The 21,714-nt window shown below is 37.2% G+C and overlaps 1 protein-coding gene across 1 annotated transcript in view; it reads right to left on the reverse strand.

The window, feature by feature from the left end:
- The window catches only part of LOC139698311 (myb-related protein A-like), a 51,495-nt gene extending 41,236 nt beyond the window's left edge, over positions 1–10,259 (reverse strand). The window contains exon 1 of the mRNA XM_071597203.1: positions 10,183–10,259. Within this exon, the coding sequence (XP_071453304.1) occupies positions 10,183–10,205 (23 nt within the window). The 5' untranslated portion in view covers positions 10,206–10,259. The remainder of the gene's footprint in view (positions 1–10,182) is intronic.
- Between the last annotated feature and the right edge of the window lie 11,455 nt (positions 10,260–21,714).

Raw genomic sequence — 21,714 nt, forward strand, 5'->3', positions numbered from 1 at the left:
ATTTCCCCGAGAGTTGACTCACGGCCACACAAACCTGTAATCAGTATGATCTTTGATGATGCACTGGCATGATAAAGAGCATCCCCACGAATGGCAAGCAAACGCTGAAATCGGTCGACTGCTATTATTAAGTACGAGTTTCAGGGCGCAAACTATACTGGGGGCGATCAAGAACAAATTCCCGGATAAAAAGGTTCATTTAAATGCTTGCACAATGAAAAATTAAGCAAAATTTTAATTAGCACTACAATTTTGCTCGCGCCGAGTAATTGCGAGACAAGGATTGAAGGCGGGGACACTGGAATCAGCCAATCCTGATATGCCCTCAGTCGCGTTCGAATTATAATTCCGGAAATTCATCGGAAGTTTTGACTATTTCTTCAAAATGGATGATTGGATAGTCATTAAATTATCAAAACCTGAGAGATAAATTATTTTATTTCATCAGATTCCATTTGAAAATGTCAAAGAGAACAGCACCTGAATAGGAAAACACGGGAACACTGCGAAGATTTCAACAGTCTTGATACAATTTTTACGGCCGAAACAAATAGACTGGGGATAATATCAATTTGTTTGCACATTTAAACAATGACGGTTCATTGGGTATTATTGAAACAACGTTTGCCTCATAAAGTGATGTAATTTTCATAAAAGATATGGACCACACGATTTAATCAGAAAGAAGTCTTTGATGATTGGTTTCTCCATAAGATCGTAGAACGCGGACGGGGAGTTGTACTAAATAACGCATGAGAAGTGCAAACAAATCCACAGTTTAAAAAGCTCTAACTCTTATTCTTGTGGCAAATGAAGTACCCTCACGACAAATTTTAGTACAGCCTAATATTTCACTTTCCCACCACATCACTGGCAAATGCCAAACAAAAATTTGTTCCGCCCCCAAATTTGCAGCCTCACCGTTGGAAGGTTTAGTAAATGCAAAAACCATTACTATACTAATAATCATTGAATAATGGTTATTAATATTACCATTGGATGATGGCCTAATAATTAAAACCCATGACGCTACTTAGATTTTAGCAGCCCTCTCCAGGCTTATTAAAATAATACGCAGAGCAAGGCAAGAGAAGGGCATGCACTTTCATTAGGAACAATACCAGGCATATTTTATCCGATCTGAACTTCTCACCCCTACTTTGACTTGCCAATATATTTATCATTTCAGAAGTCTAATTTTCGGATTCATTGCAGTTATATCTACACATCACGTTGACCAAACTAGTGTTTATCCAAAAAAATGGTTTCCATCCAATCATAATACTTGTAATAAAGTAAGGATATAGTACTTTTCCACAAAATAAATACTTGATTGTACAATTAAGTTTTATTTCGTGGAAAAGTGCTTATTCATACTTTACATGTACTGTGGTGGTACAAATTAGGCGAAATGTCATTTTCTGTGTTGCCCTAACACCCCCTGCCCCGGTCACACGCCCTTATGGTGGACAGCGGCGCTTTATAATGGCTGGTGGAACGAAATCACACTTCACCTTGAAGAAAACGATAGTCAGCTTTCGCATACAAACTCCCAAACCTGATTGATATCCCCAGAGCTTTTCGCACATTACTTCGTGTATCGTCATATCCAGAAAACAACTGACATATCCTCAAAATATACAATTGTATTATTATATCCTTAATCTTATCATGCAAGAGGGTGGAAGTGGCGGGCGTGGAAGGGGTATTAGATCACCAGTCATTACAGCAATCGTTGATCTACATAATACCCCGCAAGCCGCCACAAGGGCGTGTGGCGGGAGGTGTAGGGTCACCACCTGTAAATAGGATCAATCTCACATGCAAAATCAACAACATGAAAAACTACAGCCACAGCGGCGTAAAATGATTAGTGATTAACAGAGTTCGGGAAGCTCAACCAGCTTCATTTTCCTGTTGTCCTCACAAATTGTGGGAGAGAAAAGATACCGATCGGTTCGGCATCATTTCCCTCCCCAATGTTGTCTCGCAAACCGCTGCAATACGACTTGAAACTATCCCTCTGCATTAAACATGCTGTTTTTTCCTAAGAATTAATCCGCAGATGTAATCTTTTTGTTTCCACTGTCTTCTCTGGGGCAAATCCATGACATTAAGTCGGTAAAAGTTCAAAATCCAAGCCAATAAATTGCCTCTTTTGAGATGACACCAAGCTGCGAAGTGGATGATGCAATTGATACTTAAAAAATATATGACTCAAAAAAATTGGCCCCTGGATTTTGATCCACGACGAGAAGAAAGAACAAAAAAAACACAGCCGTATAAGTAAGTGTCAATAAAACTAATCTCAATCCCATGAGATACGACGGCATTTAACTGTTCATATCTTACATTAGGTCAAATGTCACCATGAACTCGTATTATCATCATGATATCCCAACAAACGGGAAGTTGGGAAGGCGGCATTTCGAGGATGGAGAACGAAGCTAAAAATACGATTAAGGGCATGCAGTACACTCCATCACATGAACTGTTCTAGGGCAACCTATTTCATAGCAACCTCATAGATACGGAAGCCAGATTTAAAGGGTAGAAGAATTAAACCTATCATAAACGTCCTCGTTCGTATCCATATCCACTTTGTTACACTCAAAACTGTACAACCAACATAATCTTTTCCAAATATACTATGGGAACATTAAGCACGGTCACATATTCATAAATTGGAAAAGAGCAAGTCTTACGAGTTTATCAAATAAATTCACAATCGCCGCTTGTATGCACTCACGAAATTCACAAAGAATACCCGCGATGAACTTCCTCCCAAAATTCGACTGGCGGACAAGAAGAAATTATACTTTACAAGATATAAAATACAATAAGAAATATTGCATTCGTTAGACGAGGGGAAAATGTTTCCACCAAATAACAATATCAGAAATGATAAACGATATCAAATTACACTAACATGGATTTCAATAAACTTTCCTCTTTGTGAGAGAGAGTTAAAGAAAACGCTTTCACAAATATACGAAATCAACTTAAATACCAACTTAATAAATTAGTCAAACAAAAATTTTTGCATTATGCATTCGGGCATGTATGTTTGCATGTGCACGAGTGTTTTTGTATATGAACTAACGCATTTTCGAGCGAACGCATGGACTAATATTTCATGAGTTCGTTTCGTGTATGCATTGTTGGTGCTATAAAATTCCCCGCCACATGACCTCAAGGCGGCTAGCAAAGTACTGTGTACAGGTAAATGCATCAAATCAATCAGTAATTTAAGTAAACCGCAAGGATGATAAAATGGCGAATGACTTTCATCAAAACACTCCTCTCCAAACCATTTATTTCTCAGACTAATTTTTCTTGCTATGGGAAGTCATGCATTGAAATTACATGAACCAAAACCGAAGACTTTTTCTCCTAAAATCAACTCGACATGAATATTTTTTTCCTGGGAGATGAGTATGATAAAACAACATTCTTATCACATGAGCACTTAGGAAGATACACAGTAAAAAAACATGATCGCCCTCAAATGATAACGAACAAAGAGACGGCACTAAAGAACGCTTGACTGTAATAACTAAGAAACGAAGAAACCAATAGGCTTACTCCGTGTAGAAGCTTCCTTTCAAATTCTTACATACTACCCCGAGAATGCAAAGAAAAAAGTACGCCTTACGCCATTAGTGCAATAAAAATTAGAAAGTTAAGTAAATTCTCCTTCATCCAACGCTAACGCCTCTGGTACAGTGGTGGGCATTAACAATTTACAATGTAATGCCCTGGCGGAATGAATGCACATGTTGCATGATACCTCATTCCGTCCATAACGACGACAGCACCAAGACACAAAACGTGATTATGGCTTTTGAACGAGATTCGCAAATGATCGACGAAATTAGGAATGCCGCGATAAGAATCAAACTCCGAAACTTAAGGGGAAAAACAGATCAACACAAGTAAATATATAGAAGCTCAAATTTACGGGGGAGTTCGTAGCACAGACAGGATGAAGGATCCAAAAACGTGGGTCTCCCGTTTATCCTGGGGGGAAAAACCGATCGGCGAAGTCAATCCGCGTGTTCGAAAATGGTCTCGCAGTCGTCTGGGATGAAATGACTGATTGCTCCACCAAACAGCAAAACATATCGTGCATTGAAATAGGCGCAAGATTAATAATCGATCCGCGAAATACGCTCCGACATTTTAGGACGCAACGGACGAATAACAAGAACCAATTTTGAACTTACGCCTCTCCGTTCCCTGGAACAAAACCGTAGGAGCCACAGCACATCCCAGGGACCTCCATGTTATGGGGCCAGCTCCAAGGTAAAGGTTCGGTGCACACCGGCACCTGGGCACAATTACTATCACAGGACGCCACAATGATCACAGATTCCTTGGAACACCGTAAGAAGAGTCACACCGGGGCATGCGGTGGTATCACCGAGGCAAGAGGAACTAGGGGGGTCCGTCGGCCGGTGAGAACAGGGCGGAAGTAGTGCGGTGAGGCCGGAGGGACAGGGTGTGGGGAGGGGGAGTCAGAGGAAGGGTGAGAAGGGGAGGGGAGGAAAAAGAGCAGATGCAAGAGCCACTGGAGTAAGTGTTCCCAGGCGATTGAAGGTGGGGTGGGAAACAGGGCGATGAGTTCCCGAAAAACTGGGATGATCGCCAGTTTCAATCGGGGGAAAAGACGGGGGCGTCGGGAGAGTCCGTGTGCCAATACGAACTGTTAAATTCTTAAACCGGTCTTTTGTATGACGTAGATGTACACGTGAAAATGAAAGCAGTAAAATATTACAGACCTCCTCCCCCCGCCACACACCCTCGTGGCGTCTAGCAGAATCAAGATGCAGACGTAAAGGTTTACAAAAACTGAAATTCGAACGAGGTAATTTTATCAATCTAATCACCTTGTCAAAGTATTTCAATTCCTACGACTGATAATATCAAAGCGAATACCTCGAAATTGATGAACGACTATACCAAGGGTTCAACGCTCCCACAGATCAGTAATGCTAAATTTCTTGGATTAAAAACACCATTAGTTCTCTGATTACAGCGAACATTTTTTTGAATGTGCGGTTTGCTAAAAGCTTAACGGAGACCATTACGATCCGGTGAATGAGCAATTCCACACTTACTACTTCCACGCCTACCACAAGCCTTTTTTCCAACCAAAAGGCGAGTGGCAGGCTGGTTATAAGGTGACCGTCCATAAGGGCAATTCATGAACTACCAATATGCGGCATGCCATTCTGTTCGAATTAGTATTCCCCTCGTATAAGTACCCTCAGCCATCTTGCTATACGTCGGCCTATACCTTTGATAACATATAAAACCCCTGCAAAGCATAACTTTGTCTGGAATCACCCAGAATACTCCCCTGCAGCAACGCAAATTACAATATCAATTAAAATCGAACGCAAACAACGTCAGTGAATTTAATCAATATGATCTATGGTTCGAGCAGTACTATAGGATACTCATTGAATGAAGAATACAACGCATATTCTCACTGTTCTTTATTTTCGGTGGAAAAATACATTGTGTTCTTCATTTAATGAACATGAACTTCCACAAAGTTAAGCCTGAAACAATTGAATACCAAAGGATATTTTAGACACAGCAGGCTAAAGAGCACATTTTTTTTAAGCGACCTGCCGAGGGTCGCTATAACCATGTACGCAGGCGCCTCTTATTCCGGTAAAGGGTATAAAAGCGATCAGAGAGCGGAAGGGAGACGGACAGCGAGAGGACGAGTTCCCCACGTGCTAAGAGGAAGAAGGAAGGATCGGAGGACGGAGAAGAAGAGAGAAGGCCGGTGTGTGAGAGAGAGAGACGCCAGGTGTCTCACACAGCCGGCTCACTGTGTGGTGGTGGGGCAAGGAAGGGCGTAAGGCCAGAGTGAAAGAGAGGGGGAAGAAACCGAATAGGGGTAGGGGGAGAACGAAGATAGGGAAGGAGACCGACGAAGGAATGAGTGCGTCGGGACCCCCCGAATGGGATATCAATTGAAAAGTGCCTGCGGGCAGCAAGGAGGGTTCCTAGGGACAGGACTCCTTACTCTGGGGCAAAGATCCGTCACAAGCAAAAATAGACGAGAATCATTAAACAAAAGAAGTGCACTCCCCAATACTTTGAGACTGGGAATATATTTCCCGTGAACATTGACCTACGTTTTATTCAAAAAGCCACCACGCAAGCACGTGACAAGGTGGTCACCCGCCACCGGAGGAATTGCGCGATCACTGCGACAAAAAAAGAAACCTAACAACAGCCTACCACGCTGTTTAAGAGAACTGTTAAACTAATGAGATCCAAATGAATAAAAGGTATTGCTAATCCATCATTTCCTGATTATGCTACTAATATCCGAGTCATCAACTAAGTAAAGAAGCCAAATATATTCATTAGTAATATATTATTTATTGAAATAATAGTACGCAGATACACACAGAAGCAGGGCAGTGGCAGTTCGCAGAGCAACGCTTTAAGTGTAGCGCACCTTAAGCTATTTGTGAATATTAATTCAAATTCATCCTTTAAATTTAAGAGCTTCCCCATTTTTACCAATCACTATGGCAACATAATTATTAGGGTACTTCTGATAAGGAATCACTCCCTGCTGAACGCCCGGACGATATCTTGCAAAATACCATGCAAATGTACATAGACCAACCCATTAAGAGAAAAGTTTTAACAGCAGGTGGGGCGAGCACATGGTAGGCGCGATACCCTCACGCATACCCACAACGAAATCATTTTTAATTATTGACTTAAATTGTTTTGTATTACGTATCAGAACAAAATAAAAGTTAATTTTCAGATTGTACGAGTGTAGTCGCTTAACTCTTGTATCATTAACTTGCATCATATTACCTGGGGAGCAATTGGGATAAAATTAAAAAGACTACAGATTCCTACTATAGTAATGCAATGAAAATTTCAGTGTGTCTAGCCATCTCTGAAGGAAGTTATTTGGAGAATGACAGCTTTCGCGCTTAGCCCCGGAGCTTCTGTCCCATGACCTAGCACTCCCTGCCACACACACCACTGCGGAAGTTTGGGTGTGAAAGGGGATCTAAGGGACCTGAGGTATTTTTGAGTTAACTGGTAATGGTGGTTTTGGGTGAGGCTAACAACATCTAAGGACATTTGCGCCATTAAGGATGGATGGGAAAGGAGGAATGGCGGAGAGATACCCGATGTCGATAATAGCTTACTTTTAGCGAAAGGAGCCAGCAATTTTACGTCCCATCCGAAAGACGGCGAACTCGACTCAAAATGCTCTCCACAATGCACCTCAAGCACCACTGAAAAATATCTGTCATCTCCAGGATTCGAGCCCGGTCCCTTTCAGTGGGAAGTCAATACACGCTAGCCATCCCGATCCCCCTGACTTTACTTTCCTGGCTGGTTTAGACTAAAACTCAAATTCGCCATGCAATAAAAGACTCCGCGGAACATACAACCAATAAATTGAAACAACAGCGACCTGACAACCACAATAATGCCTAGCAAGGTGTTTTAATGAGATATTAAAAACTTGGGCTAGTTTGGCCGAGTGAATAATCCGCCAGATTTTGTATCAGTTGACTCTCTCTTGCACAAGTCATTCCATGAGAGAATGTCATTCGGAGGATGCAATTTGGTCCAGAGGATGCCAGGTGCATCTTACACGTTTAAGGCGGTGACGTGGCCGGGGTGTCAGACAGGTTCACACTGGCTCAGAGTAGTTGGGGAAGCTGGGAAATAAAGCTGTTAAACGGTCTCGACCGTAAACTTCCTGGTGTGAACTGCACTTATAATACCCATACACATACAAGCTCATGCACGTACTAGTTCCGCTAAATATGCGTTGAGCGCCCGGAATGGAACCACCCCCCTGCCACACACACTTAATTTTGCACGGACAACGTATTATTTGGCCGTGGATGTAAACGAGCAAAAACTATAGAATATTCAAATATGTATATATATATATTCAATGTCTAAAGGCTCATACACTAAAAATTAAAAAACGGTTAAGTAATGCAAATTGTAAACGCGGAGCAGAAAAATACTTATTTCTATCTCTATCAGTCATCTTAAAAATCTGGCACGAAGAGAATAATTTTTTTAACTTTACGTACGACCCTGCGAGCCACAACTAAGGTGTAAGCCAGGGAGGGTGATTGAACACCAGACTACCGATAACCAAAATATATATTTTCAAATATCCAATCCTATTTTGAAATATTAAATTTAAAACTTGTTGCTGAAAATTTCTAACGTAAAATTCAAATTAAAGAATGGTAAATGAATGGAATGATTCCTTCTGGTTAAATATTCTTTTTAAAAAAACAGTAGTGTTACCAGATGCAATTCTTGTGTTCGGCATCGGCAATCCTCAACCGGAAATTCAATGCCCAATTACCTCAGATATTTCGCAGTTCTTAATTGGATCGTATTCTTCACATCACAATACAACATTCACACAAAGCAGGATGCGAACCTTCAAAAATTAAGGTCAATCAAAAATTTAGAGCGAATGGCTTAAAATTTATGGAAATTGGGAACATTTCTCCGGCAAAATTAATCATTACAGGCGAATATAAAGTTACAATGACAAAGGCTTCTAGATCGAAAATTTGACAAAGAAGACGCTTTCTAATTGCATTCGTTCATCAACAATCCAAGATGATATAAATTCAAGGTTAATGATGATCCAACCAGTAATGAATGTGTCTGAAATCTATACCGATCACTTCAACCGATGTTGTATGCAGTAAAGAATACCGGTTCAAATTTCACTTCACAAAATTTGATAATATGGAGTCTTTCAATTATTAATTGCCTTCCACGTCAACAAACGAAAGCAAGAGGGCAAAGGGACACCAACAATTATTAAAATTCCGGGCTCATTGGTTGAGCTACTACATAACAAATTGACCATCGTACAGTTACATACTGCTTACCATTCCTTTCTGCCGGTCGTATCAAAAATTAATGTTCTACGCGCTCTACCTTCAAGAACAAAATGTATTTAACAACCGAACTCTCCGCGATTTGAAATGTCTGATCAATAAATACATATATAATATTACAAGTTATCAATAGCACATATGAGGCACGTTTTCAAAAAATATAGTATATACACAAGACACAAAAACTTACCCGCTCGTGTAACTGAACTACATCGAGGATTGGCTCCAACATACTATATCTATCGTAAACATTTCCCCAAAATGCAAAACAATTTCATCAATTTAAGAAATAAAACCTAACTTATATTCACGTGCGAAATCAAATGTTAATGGTAAGAGGCATTGTTCTCACACAAAGAATAGGTCTTCATTGATATGTAAATTAAAACCTAATGGATGGTATTATCAAATTTCTTCCGGAGAAAGTTATCGATGGTAATCCTAATATTATAGACACTAAAAGTGTCAATAAACTTCGTGTGAGATCAAATCTATAAATATATAGCAGCGTGATTCCGACAGAAAAATGATGAGGCTAGTGTATTTAAATTGTTTCAACTGCAGTTTCAAAACATTTCAGAATGTTCTATAGCAACTAAGCCGAATATGAAGATGTCATGTGATAAAATACCCGGCATGACCTATTTGGTGAAGCACTGTCAAGAGGGTCTCCTAGCCATCCACTACCACAAACGAAAACGCAAGAAACCATCAACCATGTATACAACCGTAGTATAATAATCACATTTTTTCACCGAACTTTCGAATTCTCTCGGAAAATAAATTATTTCCTAGAGATCACAAGATGACACTGGTTGACTGTTAGCTATGTCCTTACCTCTAAGCCTCTGATTAGTTATTTATTACAGTAAAACTGGGGAGATCATAACATGGGTGAAAACCGTATTTGCTCCCAAGTACACCAAAACTATTTTGGCATCAAACACCCAACAACATCATGTCCCAAAAGGATTACGAATGAAATGTAAACACCAGACCCAAAAGTTTATGAATATAGCATAAGCGTACTGAGGGCTATAATGTAAACATTAAGATGACACTTAGTTCGACAAGCAATGAATGTCTCAGAGGTAAAATAATCAAAAAGAGAAGCCTGAGAATATCGCTTCTTTGATCTGAACGAAAGATCACACGATATATGGTATTCACAACGTAGAAGGGTAACAATAGATAGTCATATGTGCATGCATTTCAATATACATGGGAAACAACATACCTCACATATGGGTGTCTAGGCATGCTGGTCACACCATCATACCCTGGCTGTAGACGATTTTCTGTTTATTGATAAAAATGACCTGGATCAAAAACTTCATGTATATAACTCACAATTCCCCAAGTCGCCGACAACTCGTTTCTTGACAAGCTACAAACATTCAAGATGGCGCTTGTATTTGCGCGCCTACTTTTTAGGTGGGATGTTTATCAATTTGCTATTGGGCGAGAAAAACCTGTAAAGAAGATTCCTATTGGCTCATATGAGTCAATTCTGGGATGCTGAGATCATGCAAGTCCTGCCCATATGGGGAAGAAAAGACTATTGTTTACAAATGTTATTTAAGACGCGAAATTAATTTTTATGTCGATAAGGGGATTTGAAGTGGCGAATAGACAGTAAAAATGGTAATCTGATAAACTTCCTTACCTCAAGTCGTATTTTTGCCGGCATATCATTTTGGGTTAAAACAACCAAGATACGAAGTATATTCTTTCCCGATATGTAATATAGAAGTATTTTCCACGACGTTAAGTTCATGCCTGAATTGCATCTAAAGAATTGTTGTAGGGTCAATTTCAGATGGAGAAGAGTGATCACGTTACATCAACAGATTGTCTTTGGAGTTGTCGTTATTATTATTAGAACATATTTTTTGTAAATAAGCCCTAGATTTCGTCACTTCTATCATTCATGTGAATTTTGTGGAAATTTAAAACCTCTTACGGGAGTAATTTCTTGTTTTCATTGAAATTCTTGCTTATGAGAAATCTGGTTAAGCTAAGGTGTTAAAGTTCTAAGGTATTTGGTTAGCTACGCAGCTGAAGTACATCCACTGCATGTACAATTTATTGCAATTGTATATACAGTTTCCCTACAGCGGATACCCAAATCCTCTAACACTACTCATAAGACACATGGGTAGTGAATATTTGAAACGAAACTTAAAAGTTAACTAAATTTGAGACCAGGAGTTGATTTTTTAATGTTGTACGAGTAGCATCCACTAATTAAAGATTTTTTACTAAATATGTATTGGTGCATCTCATCAATAGATTTCATTGAATGGAAAAAGTGCATATTTGCGAGATAAATGTACAATAAAAGCTTTAAAGCCAAGAATTTAAGAGGAGATGAGGGGTGCAGACAATGGTAGGGGCCCATTGCTTCTTGTATATCCTTTCACCTCCTTTTTATTTTAAGTTGGTCACTTAAAAACAATTCCAAAATTCAGGAAAAACTATGCATTATGTCAGCTCGGGAATTCATCAAGTATAGTGCAGCAGAATGGTCGTGCATCTTAGATGGCTGCGTTAATATGAGTATCAGTGGTCCCCTGTCTATCACTAAAAATAGCCTTAATAACGAAGATGAATTAAATTATTGTCGGCAACATTTTCTTCAACGGAAAAATCTTTGGAAACGTTTTAGAAGATGAACTCAAATTATACCTTAATTCCTACTTGTCATAAACCACTTCCTACAGGTTCGGAACAGCTCTACCGATAGCCACTTTTCAAATAAAATATTATCAGATTAAGGTAATAAAACAGAAACCTTGGACTTATTTTTATACTTTTTTAAGAAAGGCTACTCATCAGCTTTTTTGTAAAAATTGGGCGTTCTGACTTTAGAAAGATTCCTAATACAGCTCAGTGAATCTATTCTGACTTAATGGCATCCGTATATTGTACTGTTTCAAGGTGGAACTATGTGTCTCTCCCCATTGAGAAAAAACACAATGTACCTCGAGATTCTGTACTGGGCTCTTTTTTTTAATTTTCACATATCAATGGCCTACCTGACCCACCCAACTCTCTACCTAGAGTTATTCAATTGCATAGGCCAGTACATATTGTAAACAAAAACAAAACATCACTCCTAGGTCTACAGCCATTGTAACTCAATTGTTGCATAAATGGTATCTTCATGATTCCCTGAAAATGAATAATGCATTCTTGTTCACTTTTCTCAAAAAATTAAATTCCTGCTACAATCTCAGTTACAGATGGTAAATACACCCCTCAAAATTATTGCAATAAGCTCACAGGAGTTAGATACTCTCAATCAAACTATCATTGGGTGAGCACATTTTTAAACTTCCCATTAAGCTGTCCTCCATATACTTGCTCATTGGAAATTCAAGGCATGCCTGCATATTTCTTGAGATACTTTTATTATCTGTGTATTGCAGTAAATTTTATTCTCATCATATTCAGTCTATAGTTAGGTAGTTTCTCTCTTTTAGCCAGTGTATCCTTCAAAATAAAAAAAAGGATTATATGGCTGAAAAGCAATGCACCTTGTCATCAAAAAGAAAACTGCATTCTACGAATTCCTTTGCATATTAATGTTTCAATCAATATTACTATTTTCTCTATCTCCAATCATTTCATATTAATGGTTAAAATCATACACCCATACCTGACTGGAAAAAGTTGGAATCCTTCGCCGTGGAGCTAAATGTCCATCAAGTCTTAGGGATGTGACATCAGATTGATATAAAGAACTATTTTGAAACCCTCAGAAGTGTAACACTTAACTTTTCATGAAATTAAGTTCCTGCCACATTCAACTATCATATTATTGTATTAAATACCAATTCGAATGTTAGGACAATGTTGTGGACAGAATTTTGGACTAGTTGAGGATCATTTGAGAGATTGCACCACATTCAAAACAATATTGAAGAAGGCAGGAAACCACCTCAATTAACGATCCCTTGCAACAATGATAGACATTGAAATGAAAATGTGTCCAGGCAACAATGGGACTCGGCCCACTGGGCCATGTGTTGTGCCCAGCAGTGGGAGAGGCAATGCTTCTGAAGTAATAATCTCACAAAATCCTTGCATAGCAAAATTGACAGTGGCAGCTCAGAAGAGGATTGAACCAGCTAATAGGAACTGGGAATGTTAAGACCATGTTGAGGGCAGGGAAATTAAAAAATATAAAGTGAGATATGGAGAGAGAAAATAGAGGTATTTTAGGACAGTCATGGCATAGAAGCAAGAATGACAATGAGCAGAAAGCCATGGAGTTCCACGAGAAAGTTTTATCATAACGAATACTTGGTTTAAACACCACATTGATGCTGGTTTATGTGAATAATGCTTGGTAATTCAGAGACATATCAAGTAGATTATACAATTGTTAGACAAAGATTTTGGAACAGTTTAAAATTCTCAAATATTCCTGGGTGCAGATTTAGATCATTATTTAGTACTAAGGAAATGTGACATCAGATTCAAGAGGATAAAATAGGGAAGAGGTTTGAGTAAAAGTGAGTCAATTAACCTGTGCAATAAGAAAGTAGTATCAGCAGGCTGAACAAAAAATTATGAGTGAGAAAAGGAAGATGAGCACAATATAAGAAGAATGGGAATATTTCAAAAGTCACAGACAAAACTATAGAAATAGCTAATGGGAAAAGGACAAGGATACCATAGATTACTAATGAGATGACTAGAAAGAGAAGTAAACAGAAGAATGAGTTAGGTAAAAGAAAGTACCAAAACTGGAATAATAAATTGAGCCAGAAAACTAGGAGGGCACAAGAAGCTTGTTGGAAGACTGTGAGGATGCGGAAAGTTTGAAAAGGAAGATGTCAAATTGATGTTCTGTACATAAAGGTGAAAGTACTATCAGGAAATAAGATGGAAAATCGGAGCACACTATAAAGCATAAGTCAGGGAATATACTTTATTTGGACCAGGAAATATTCAAGAGATATAGGGAGAATACATATAGAGTCTATATGTTTTAGATATTAGGCCAACAAGTCAAAGACAACTAGACAAAGAAAGAGGATATGACGTAGATGGGCATAGTTTAGGATCAGGTGTACTGGATGGCAAGATAGAAAGAGCATGGAGAGAATTTAAAGGAAATAAGACTTTGGGGATAGAAAAAATTGTACAAAACTAATTAAGGGTTTAGAAAAACATGGTAGAAAGAGTTTTCATCGGTTAATTCATGGCATTTTTAAGGGAAGAGTTTATTCAGAAAATTTCTTCAGATCAGAGTCAGTTACCATAAAAAAAAGAGAAAGACAGACAACTATTAAAAATGAGTTTGATTTCACATGCAGCTAAAGTGGTTCTCAGGATCATCAATAAAAGGATGGATATCAAAGAAAATGATTACTTTGGGGATGATCAGTTTGGATTTAGGAAGGGGAGAGGTCTTCATGATGCCATTGCAATAATCAGGTCACAAATAGAAAGGAACAATGGATACAATTAGACGGTGTTTCTTTGTTTCGTAGATGTTGAGAAGGCATTTGGTAGACTGAATTTGATAGAATTCATGTATGTATGACAAAAGACAGCAGCTGATTGGAGGGCCAGACTGCTTATCCCCAACCTTTACATGTCTCAGGCTGCTCAAGTGCGTGGGGTGGATGAAAAGTTAAGTTCAGCAGTGTTAAGTAGAGAAATTAGTATGCAATAAGGGATGGCATAACTTGGTGGAACTCCTTCTTGAATTATAGGAAAGAAAAACTCAAACTCAAACAAAATATAAATTTACTGCAACTGGTTTTGATACAGTGTTTGCAATAAAGTTATATTTTGAGGAATAGCAGGTTGGTTTTCTTTCCTACACAGGAAGAGAAATAAGATAAGGGTATCCAGAAACATCCATTCTTTCTTAAGCATACGTAGAGGAACGTTAAAAGAGTAATGGGAAGAAATGAAGGCAGAAATGAAAGTCTGTAGGGAATTTATAAAAGCAGTTAGGTTTGCAAATAATCAGGCTTTAGTAAGACAGTCAGGTATAATAATTGCTCAGCACGTTGGAAAAAAGTGTGATTGGTATGGGATGAGAATCAAAGAAAACAAAATGAACATTTTAAAGAAAGAGGAATGCTAAATTAAATATTATAAAAGAGTAGAAATAGAAGGCAAAAACCTGGTCAGGTGGTACAACTTACCTGTCTTGATAGGGTTTTTGACTAAGATAGTCAAAATATTAAGTACATAGAGGAATTGCATCAGGCAAAGAAGCTTAATGAGGAGAGGGGATTTAATGACAGGAACATTGAGTTCAAACAGGACATCCTAATTATATTTAATGTTCCTGTCTACTAATGTCCTCATCATAATAACAGAAATTTATTTTTATAATAAAATTAAATGATAGACCCACATCAGTTAGATCTGTAATAAACTGAGTAAACCTGTTTATGTGTTAAGGAGCCTTAACTTTCTTATTTCAAATGAGCATGGTTTAACACTTTACCATACCTTCTTTCATTGTCACTTGAATATTGGTGTTGAGTCATGGGGTCATTCCCCACATGTTAAGCAAATCTTGCTACCACAAAAGAGATCAACTATTCAATCTCTTGCTCATATAGCAACATGTGATTTCTGAAAGCCTTTTTTATTAGGTATGGAATCATGGCTGTATTTAGTTTATATATCTATAAGGCTCTGGGTTCTTGTGAAAGTTAATCTAGAAACTTATCAATTACGACCTCGCATCCATTACTATGCCTTTGGTGCTAAAGAGAACTTGAATATAAATTATTGTAGACTGTCCTTAATTAATAACTCCTTTCATAATGTGAACATTAATTTATATAACTGGGCACCAACTCAGTTGAAATCAAACTGTAACATGAATTTCAAGAGTAGGGTATATATCTGGTTACCTACAAACCGGCTTCCTTTAAATGATGATATTATATGTCAATCTTCATCACATTTAAGAATACATCTATATACTCTTTATCTTGATGGCATTGAATATGGTTGTACCACTTATCAAAATGAATAAATTATAGTGTAAGTATTATTATATAATCATTGCTGTGATGTCATGCCTTTGTCTTCTTTCTAAACCCTAACTGATTTTCCCCTACGCAGTTGCTTACACTATTTAATAACCTTCTATCAACGATTCTTAGAATTGCCTATGCTGCATGTGAAATTTAACATGTAGTTCTGATTGATATTTTTGAAAGCTGATTAACAATTTTTAGGAATCAGGGTCAAAATTGACCTTAGGAATCTTCTGACCATTATTCTTCCTCATAAATACTCATATGAGTTCAAATAATTTTTTCATTCTATTTTTCCCTGAACTCCTTCATTATTCTGTTGGGATATCATCTATTCCTATTGCCTCGTTCTTCTCCATTTACCTTAATGCTTTTTCTGTCTTGCTATCTAGTATCCGGACCTCAAGACAATCCTAAACTATCTCACATTCACTTTCTGAACCAGCAGGCTGAATGTATTTGATGTAAAGCTCTTCCACATTTTCTTTCCACTGACTCTTAATCTCTTCTGGCTTTATTAAATACTCCCACCTTATCTATCATTGTAGGTACAGTTTTTCCCTTTTCATATCCTGAAAATTCTCTTACTTTCTTGTATTATGCCTCTACTTATCATTGTATCTAAAATTTCTCCATATCATTGTACTGATATTTCCACCATATTTCCATGGTCCTCTTACTTTTTTTACCTCAGTTAATATCTCAACTCTTTTTGCATTCTTATTCACATTCCCAGCAGAAGCCAGACTGTGAGGAACTGAATACTTCATAGTCTTCCAGGAAGTTGTAGAGCTGAAATTTGAACATGGATTCAAACATTTTGCCAAAACAAGATTTGCAGAAGTAAGGTGGTACCACTGAGGGTCATCTTTAACTCCTTCCTTATGCATGGGAACAAATCTTGATTGCTTAAGAGCTAAAGGGAAAGTAGCAGATTACAAAAAACTATTGAAAATAATAGAAAGTAATACATACATTCATTTAAGCCCTTATTAAGGTTGTTTGAGTCCTCATATAAGTCCTTGCCGTCGGCATCTAAAGAGCCTTATTTATTTTGAAGATAGCATATGGGGTTATCCATTTCTATTTAAAACATTTTATTAGTAGTATAATTTCTTAATGAGACGTGAGCCCTCTCTTGATCAGTAGAGTTGATGGAGATAATGGTCTGAACAGAGTCAATGAAGAGTAAAACCCACAATATTTCTTGGCATCCATTTCGTCTCATACTTGACATGGGAGACCCATATAAACTACCACAAAGAAGATGATAGATGAGAAAATGAAGACAATAGATAGTAAATTACACATAGCAGGAATAAGATAGAAAGAGTATTATGATTTTTCCACATTAAATCATCAATATTGGTTTGGACACACATGAAGAATTCATTTTCACAACTTATGAATAAGATAAGTTGCAAGATTTACAATGAACCCAACAGCATTTAATGAACCATGAATCTGTAAGAGTATATGTAGAAATACAAAGCATGATAGCACACACAAAGGGGAAACCATAAGAATGTACAATCAGCCTCAGATACCACGAGACTACATTTTATAAGGTCTAGAAAGTATTTTCTAACAACAGACACCAATGTATCATACTATCTTTCACCAAATATCCAAATTATAATCAAACCTGCATTGCAAAAAAGGCTTGACCATTTATGAAATAATTTTATCTATTCATAAACTATATAGCAAGTTCCCTATGCTTTATCGTAACAAATACTTGTCCTAATGATAATTCTGAGGTCCTCTATCTAATTAATCTATTTAAATAATGAGAATTCTATTCTTATTTTATTTTTCTCGTTCTCTTTAGGGGTCCCTTCCCTAAGAGAGCAAAATCTTCAAAATCCAAATGAGAATCAAATGTATAAGTAGCAATGCTCCTTGTGGCACACCACATAAACCCTTTCTCAAAAGATTTATCACCAGTACCTTGCAGATATCTTTTCAATATCACCTTGCATACAAAGGGTAATACTATCTCTCAGTATAAGTCCTACAGTGATTACCATAGCTGTTATACAGGAACCTGCAACAACACAATGACCATTGTCAGGACACATACTTCTGATGCTTAAGCCCAAAGCAATGGGCTTAAGATAATTTAATGAACTTACCTGCGAAATCATATATGAAACAAATATACCAGTTTTCAAGAACCCATTAAACCTAATCTCAATGTACCAAATATTTGTGTACGTATGAACATGCACCAAATCTCCAGACAAATAAATGCATATAATATTATTATTACTATTCTGTTTTATTAGAAATGTAGAATACCTTGAAGAAAGATAATGTGTACCTATCCTTCAGATGCCAGCCAGGAAATAAAACAGTTTAATTTAGGGAAACATATAAAGAACAAAATCACAATCTAATTGTTTAGTTTCATTTATCAAATAGCACAAGAATCCTCAGCCAAATTAAAATCACTGTCTTTGTGGCACTATTGGACCCCTTTTCTTATAGCCTGAAAGGTACTGGATAAGCACCGGCTTTTTCAAAACTGTACCAAATATGAGACAGCAATGAAGATAGCAAATCAAACAAACTTAAAGGTATGTATCAGCTAAAATTATAAACATATCTCTATCTCATACCCACATAGGAGAAATATTGCAACTGGCTTACATGAAGTCAAGAGTTTTAAAAATGATTCACCAAAACTGAATTATGTCAATGTTCCTCTTCGACTGAAGACTATGTCGGAGGCTACTGGTAGAAAAATTGAAATTTTCATTTGTAGCAGTTGGAGATTTACCTTCTGCTAATTCCATGCAAGCATTAGGTTAACGTGCTCAAGTAGCTATGACAAGTGTCACATCTAAATATCTATCAAAAGATAGCCTCTGCACTGCACCTCTCCACTCTTCCTTGTTCACTGCTCTCTCATGCTCTGATAGCTTTCTTCCGGGACCCATTATCATTTGGCCTACACACCGATCGTTTGGAAATACATCTGGAAATGTGGGGAGAAATAATAATTTTCCACTGGCATTTCGCTACAAGTTGAACAAGATTTAATTTGTTGCTAATCCATCAATTTCAAAAGGAATGGACCAAAAGATGGTGGTAAAAGATCATAATGAGACAAACAGGGAAAAAAGACATTGTACCAGGAGAAATTTTACATTGTTTTATAAGATATAGAAGGCTTGTTGAAAAAGTATGCGACCTTGAATTTCCCAGGGCACAGTAGTGATACCAGGGTGGTATCACTGTGCACAGTAGAAGGAGATAGCTTGATGTACAAGCTAGAATTTTTCTCTCCCCCTTCGAGTGAACCAGTCACTGCCTGTCATGCGATGCGTTGTCATACATGTTAATCACTTACTGATTTCTCTCAAAATAGCTGAACAAGTTTATTTCATTGGGTCGTACCCAAATATCCATGACACATCTCCAGTTCAGGGCCTACTGGACACTACCATAACTGATCCTGAGTTTCTGAACAATGCGATAACTGGAGGACCCAACAAAATCAACTCTTTCCGCCATCTTGAGAGAAATCGATGTTACAATGGACATGCATAACAGTACCTCAATCAGCAGCCAGCAACTGGCTCATTTGCAGGCAGAGAAAAAATTCAAGCATGCACATTAAGCTGTCTCCTTCCACTGTTCTCAGTGGCACCACCACAGTATCACTACTATTGAGCTGGAAAATTCAAGTTTGGTTCCTTTAGCAACAGGGCTCGTACATGGAAGCATCTCTTTGCCACATTCTTTAATCCACTTTCATCTGCTTAAAAATTCAAAGCTCAAAAGTGAATTTTGTTATATTCAGATGACTGATTTCAATGAGCAGTAAATTAATATTTAGTCTGAGGATGCCTGCAGAAACTCATGAAATAGTTGAAATAATTCGAGGAAAATTAGTAGTCATATCTGACCTGGATTCAGGGTGGCCCTCAAGAGTCATCTGATGTCACTGCCATTACACCGGTTCATGAAGCCTAGAACTCCAATTGTCACTTGACAGTTCAAGAATTAGGAGAAGAATGCAAAATATTGGTAGGCTTGCATAAAGATATTCTCACAAAAAAATTAGAAATCACCAAGTGACAGGAAAATGTTTCCTACCAATTCAGACAAAGGGTCATACTCAAAGTAGCACACATTAGGTACAACAGATTCACGATGTTTTGGAGTTAACCAACTCCACTAATCATTCCTCAGCCAATTCACTTACCTGAACTAACTAACATTTTTCAGTCACAGACTTAAAAGTCACTTTGAACAGATAAGGTTCAGGTGATTTGAAATACTATGGAAAAAACCAAAAAGGCAGCTACGAGTGGTCTCAAAAGAGGCCCACAAGGACTGATTTCAGTTGTAACATTAAGGATGGATAGGTAAAAATAAAGCAGCTCGGGGGCACAAAAGAAGATGAGTCCTGAAGATTGTCTACAAAAAAACTTTCCAAGCCTAGCTGAAGTAAATTGTCATAGATACTGAAAAAAGCATGATTTTCCATATTTAAGGATGAAAATGTTCAGTGGGGTATTCAGAATGTTATCAAAATTTAAATATTATAGAACACAATTAAATTAGAAAGATTCCTGTTACCTGGCATAGATTAATTTGGACTATGTTTGAGAGCAGAAACATCTTTCAGTTTATCTGGCACTGCTCATTAATGCATTGCTTACATGCAGAAATTATGGGTAAAGAAGAACTTAAAAAATGAGAGTTGGGTGAATTTAACAAAAAAAACTGGAGGAAAATTAGTAAAAATTTGGGAAGAACAATACTCTGAGCAGATAAATGTCACAGAGAATGATTTTTCCATCTACAGCCATGATGCAAATGTGCTGTCTTTTATCTATTTCAGTGCATAGGAGACATAATAAGGAAATGTACTTATGATTGATAATTCAAAATTTTCACATAAGTTATTTAAATTTATTGAGAAAAGTTTATACGTGGAATTAACCAAGTATTGGAGTTATCTTAAATGATGGAGCATTTCCACAAAGTCACTCTTGAAACAATTTCCTCTATGGGTAATAGATACAGTACAGCACAAGGCATACCAGTTCCTCCACATGACTTTAAGATAAAGATAGAATTCTGGATTTGGTACATTACCCCCAAAAATAATTATTACACTATTGAAACAGTATGCTTCAACTTCTTAAGCATCATTTGCCATAACTTTTTATTTTTGGTTCAGGGCTTAGCATTGGTAAAATAAATGTGCAAGTCTGTAGGAAAAAATCACATTTTTAATATTTACTCTAATGAGCATCCGTTTTAATAATTCAGAGTATGGCAAATGTCCTGGTTTTCATAATTCAGTGTATGACAACACTAGACTGAAATCATACATATGAATAAATCAAAATAGATCTTTATATTCATTAAATGCTCATCATAAAGGAAGTGAAAAATGAGGGTAATAATAAAAACATAGCTTCAAATTCACCAAAATTCCTACAATAAGCTGATATTGTCATTAAATTCTTCACACTAAGATTACTTCAAAATTATTACAACCACATCAATAGACCCTGAATACAATTTTTTTATGGGTAACATACAGAGTGCGGCAAATGAACTTCCTTTTTTCAAACTCAAAACGCTTTCAAAAAAAGTAGTTATGTTACTGCACCCTGTATTTTATAGTATATTATTTCAATTTGACTACTGATAAATACATATTTATTGTTAACAATAAAGGATATTTGGCAATAATATGGAGGCATATAAAAATGAATCAAAAA

Source organism: Hetaerina americana, unplaced genomic scaffold, assembly GCF_022747635.1.
Source record: "Hetaerina americana unplaced genomic scaffold, ioHetAmer1.1.p SCAF_10, whole genome shotgun sequence".
Classification (NCBI taxonomy): Eukaryota; Metazoa; Arthropoda; class Insecta; order Odonata; family Calopterygidae; genus Hetaerina; species Hetaerina americana.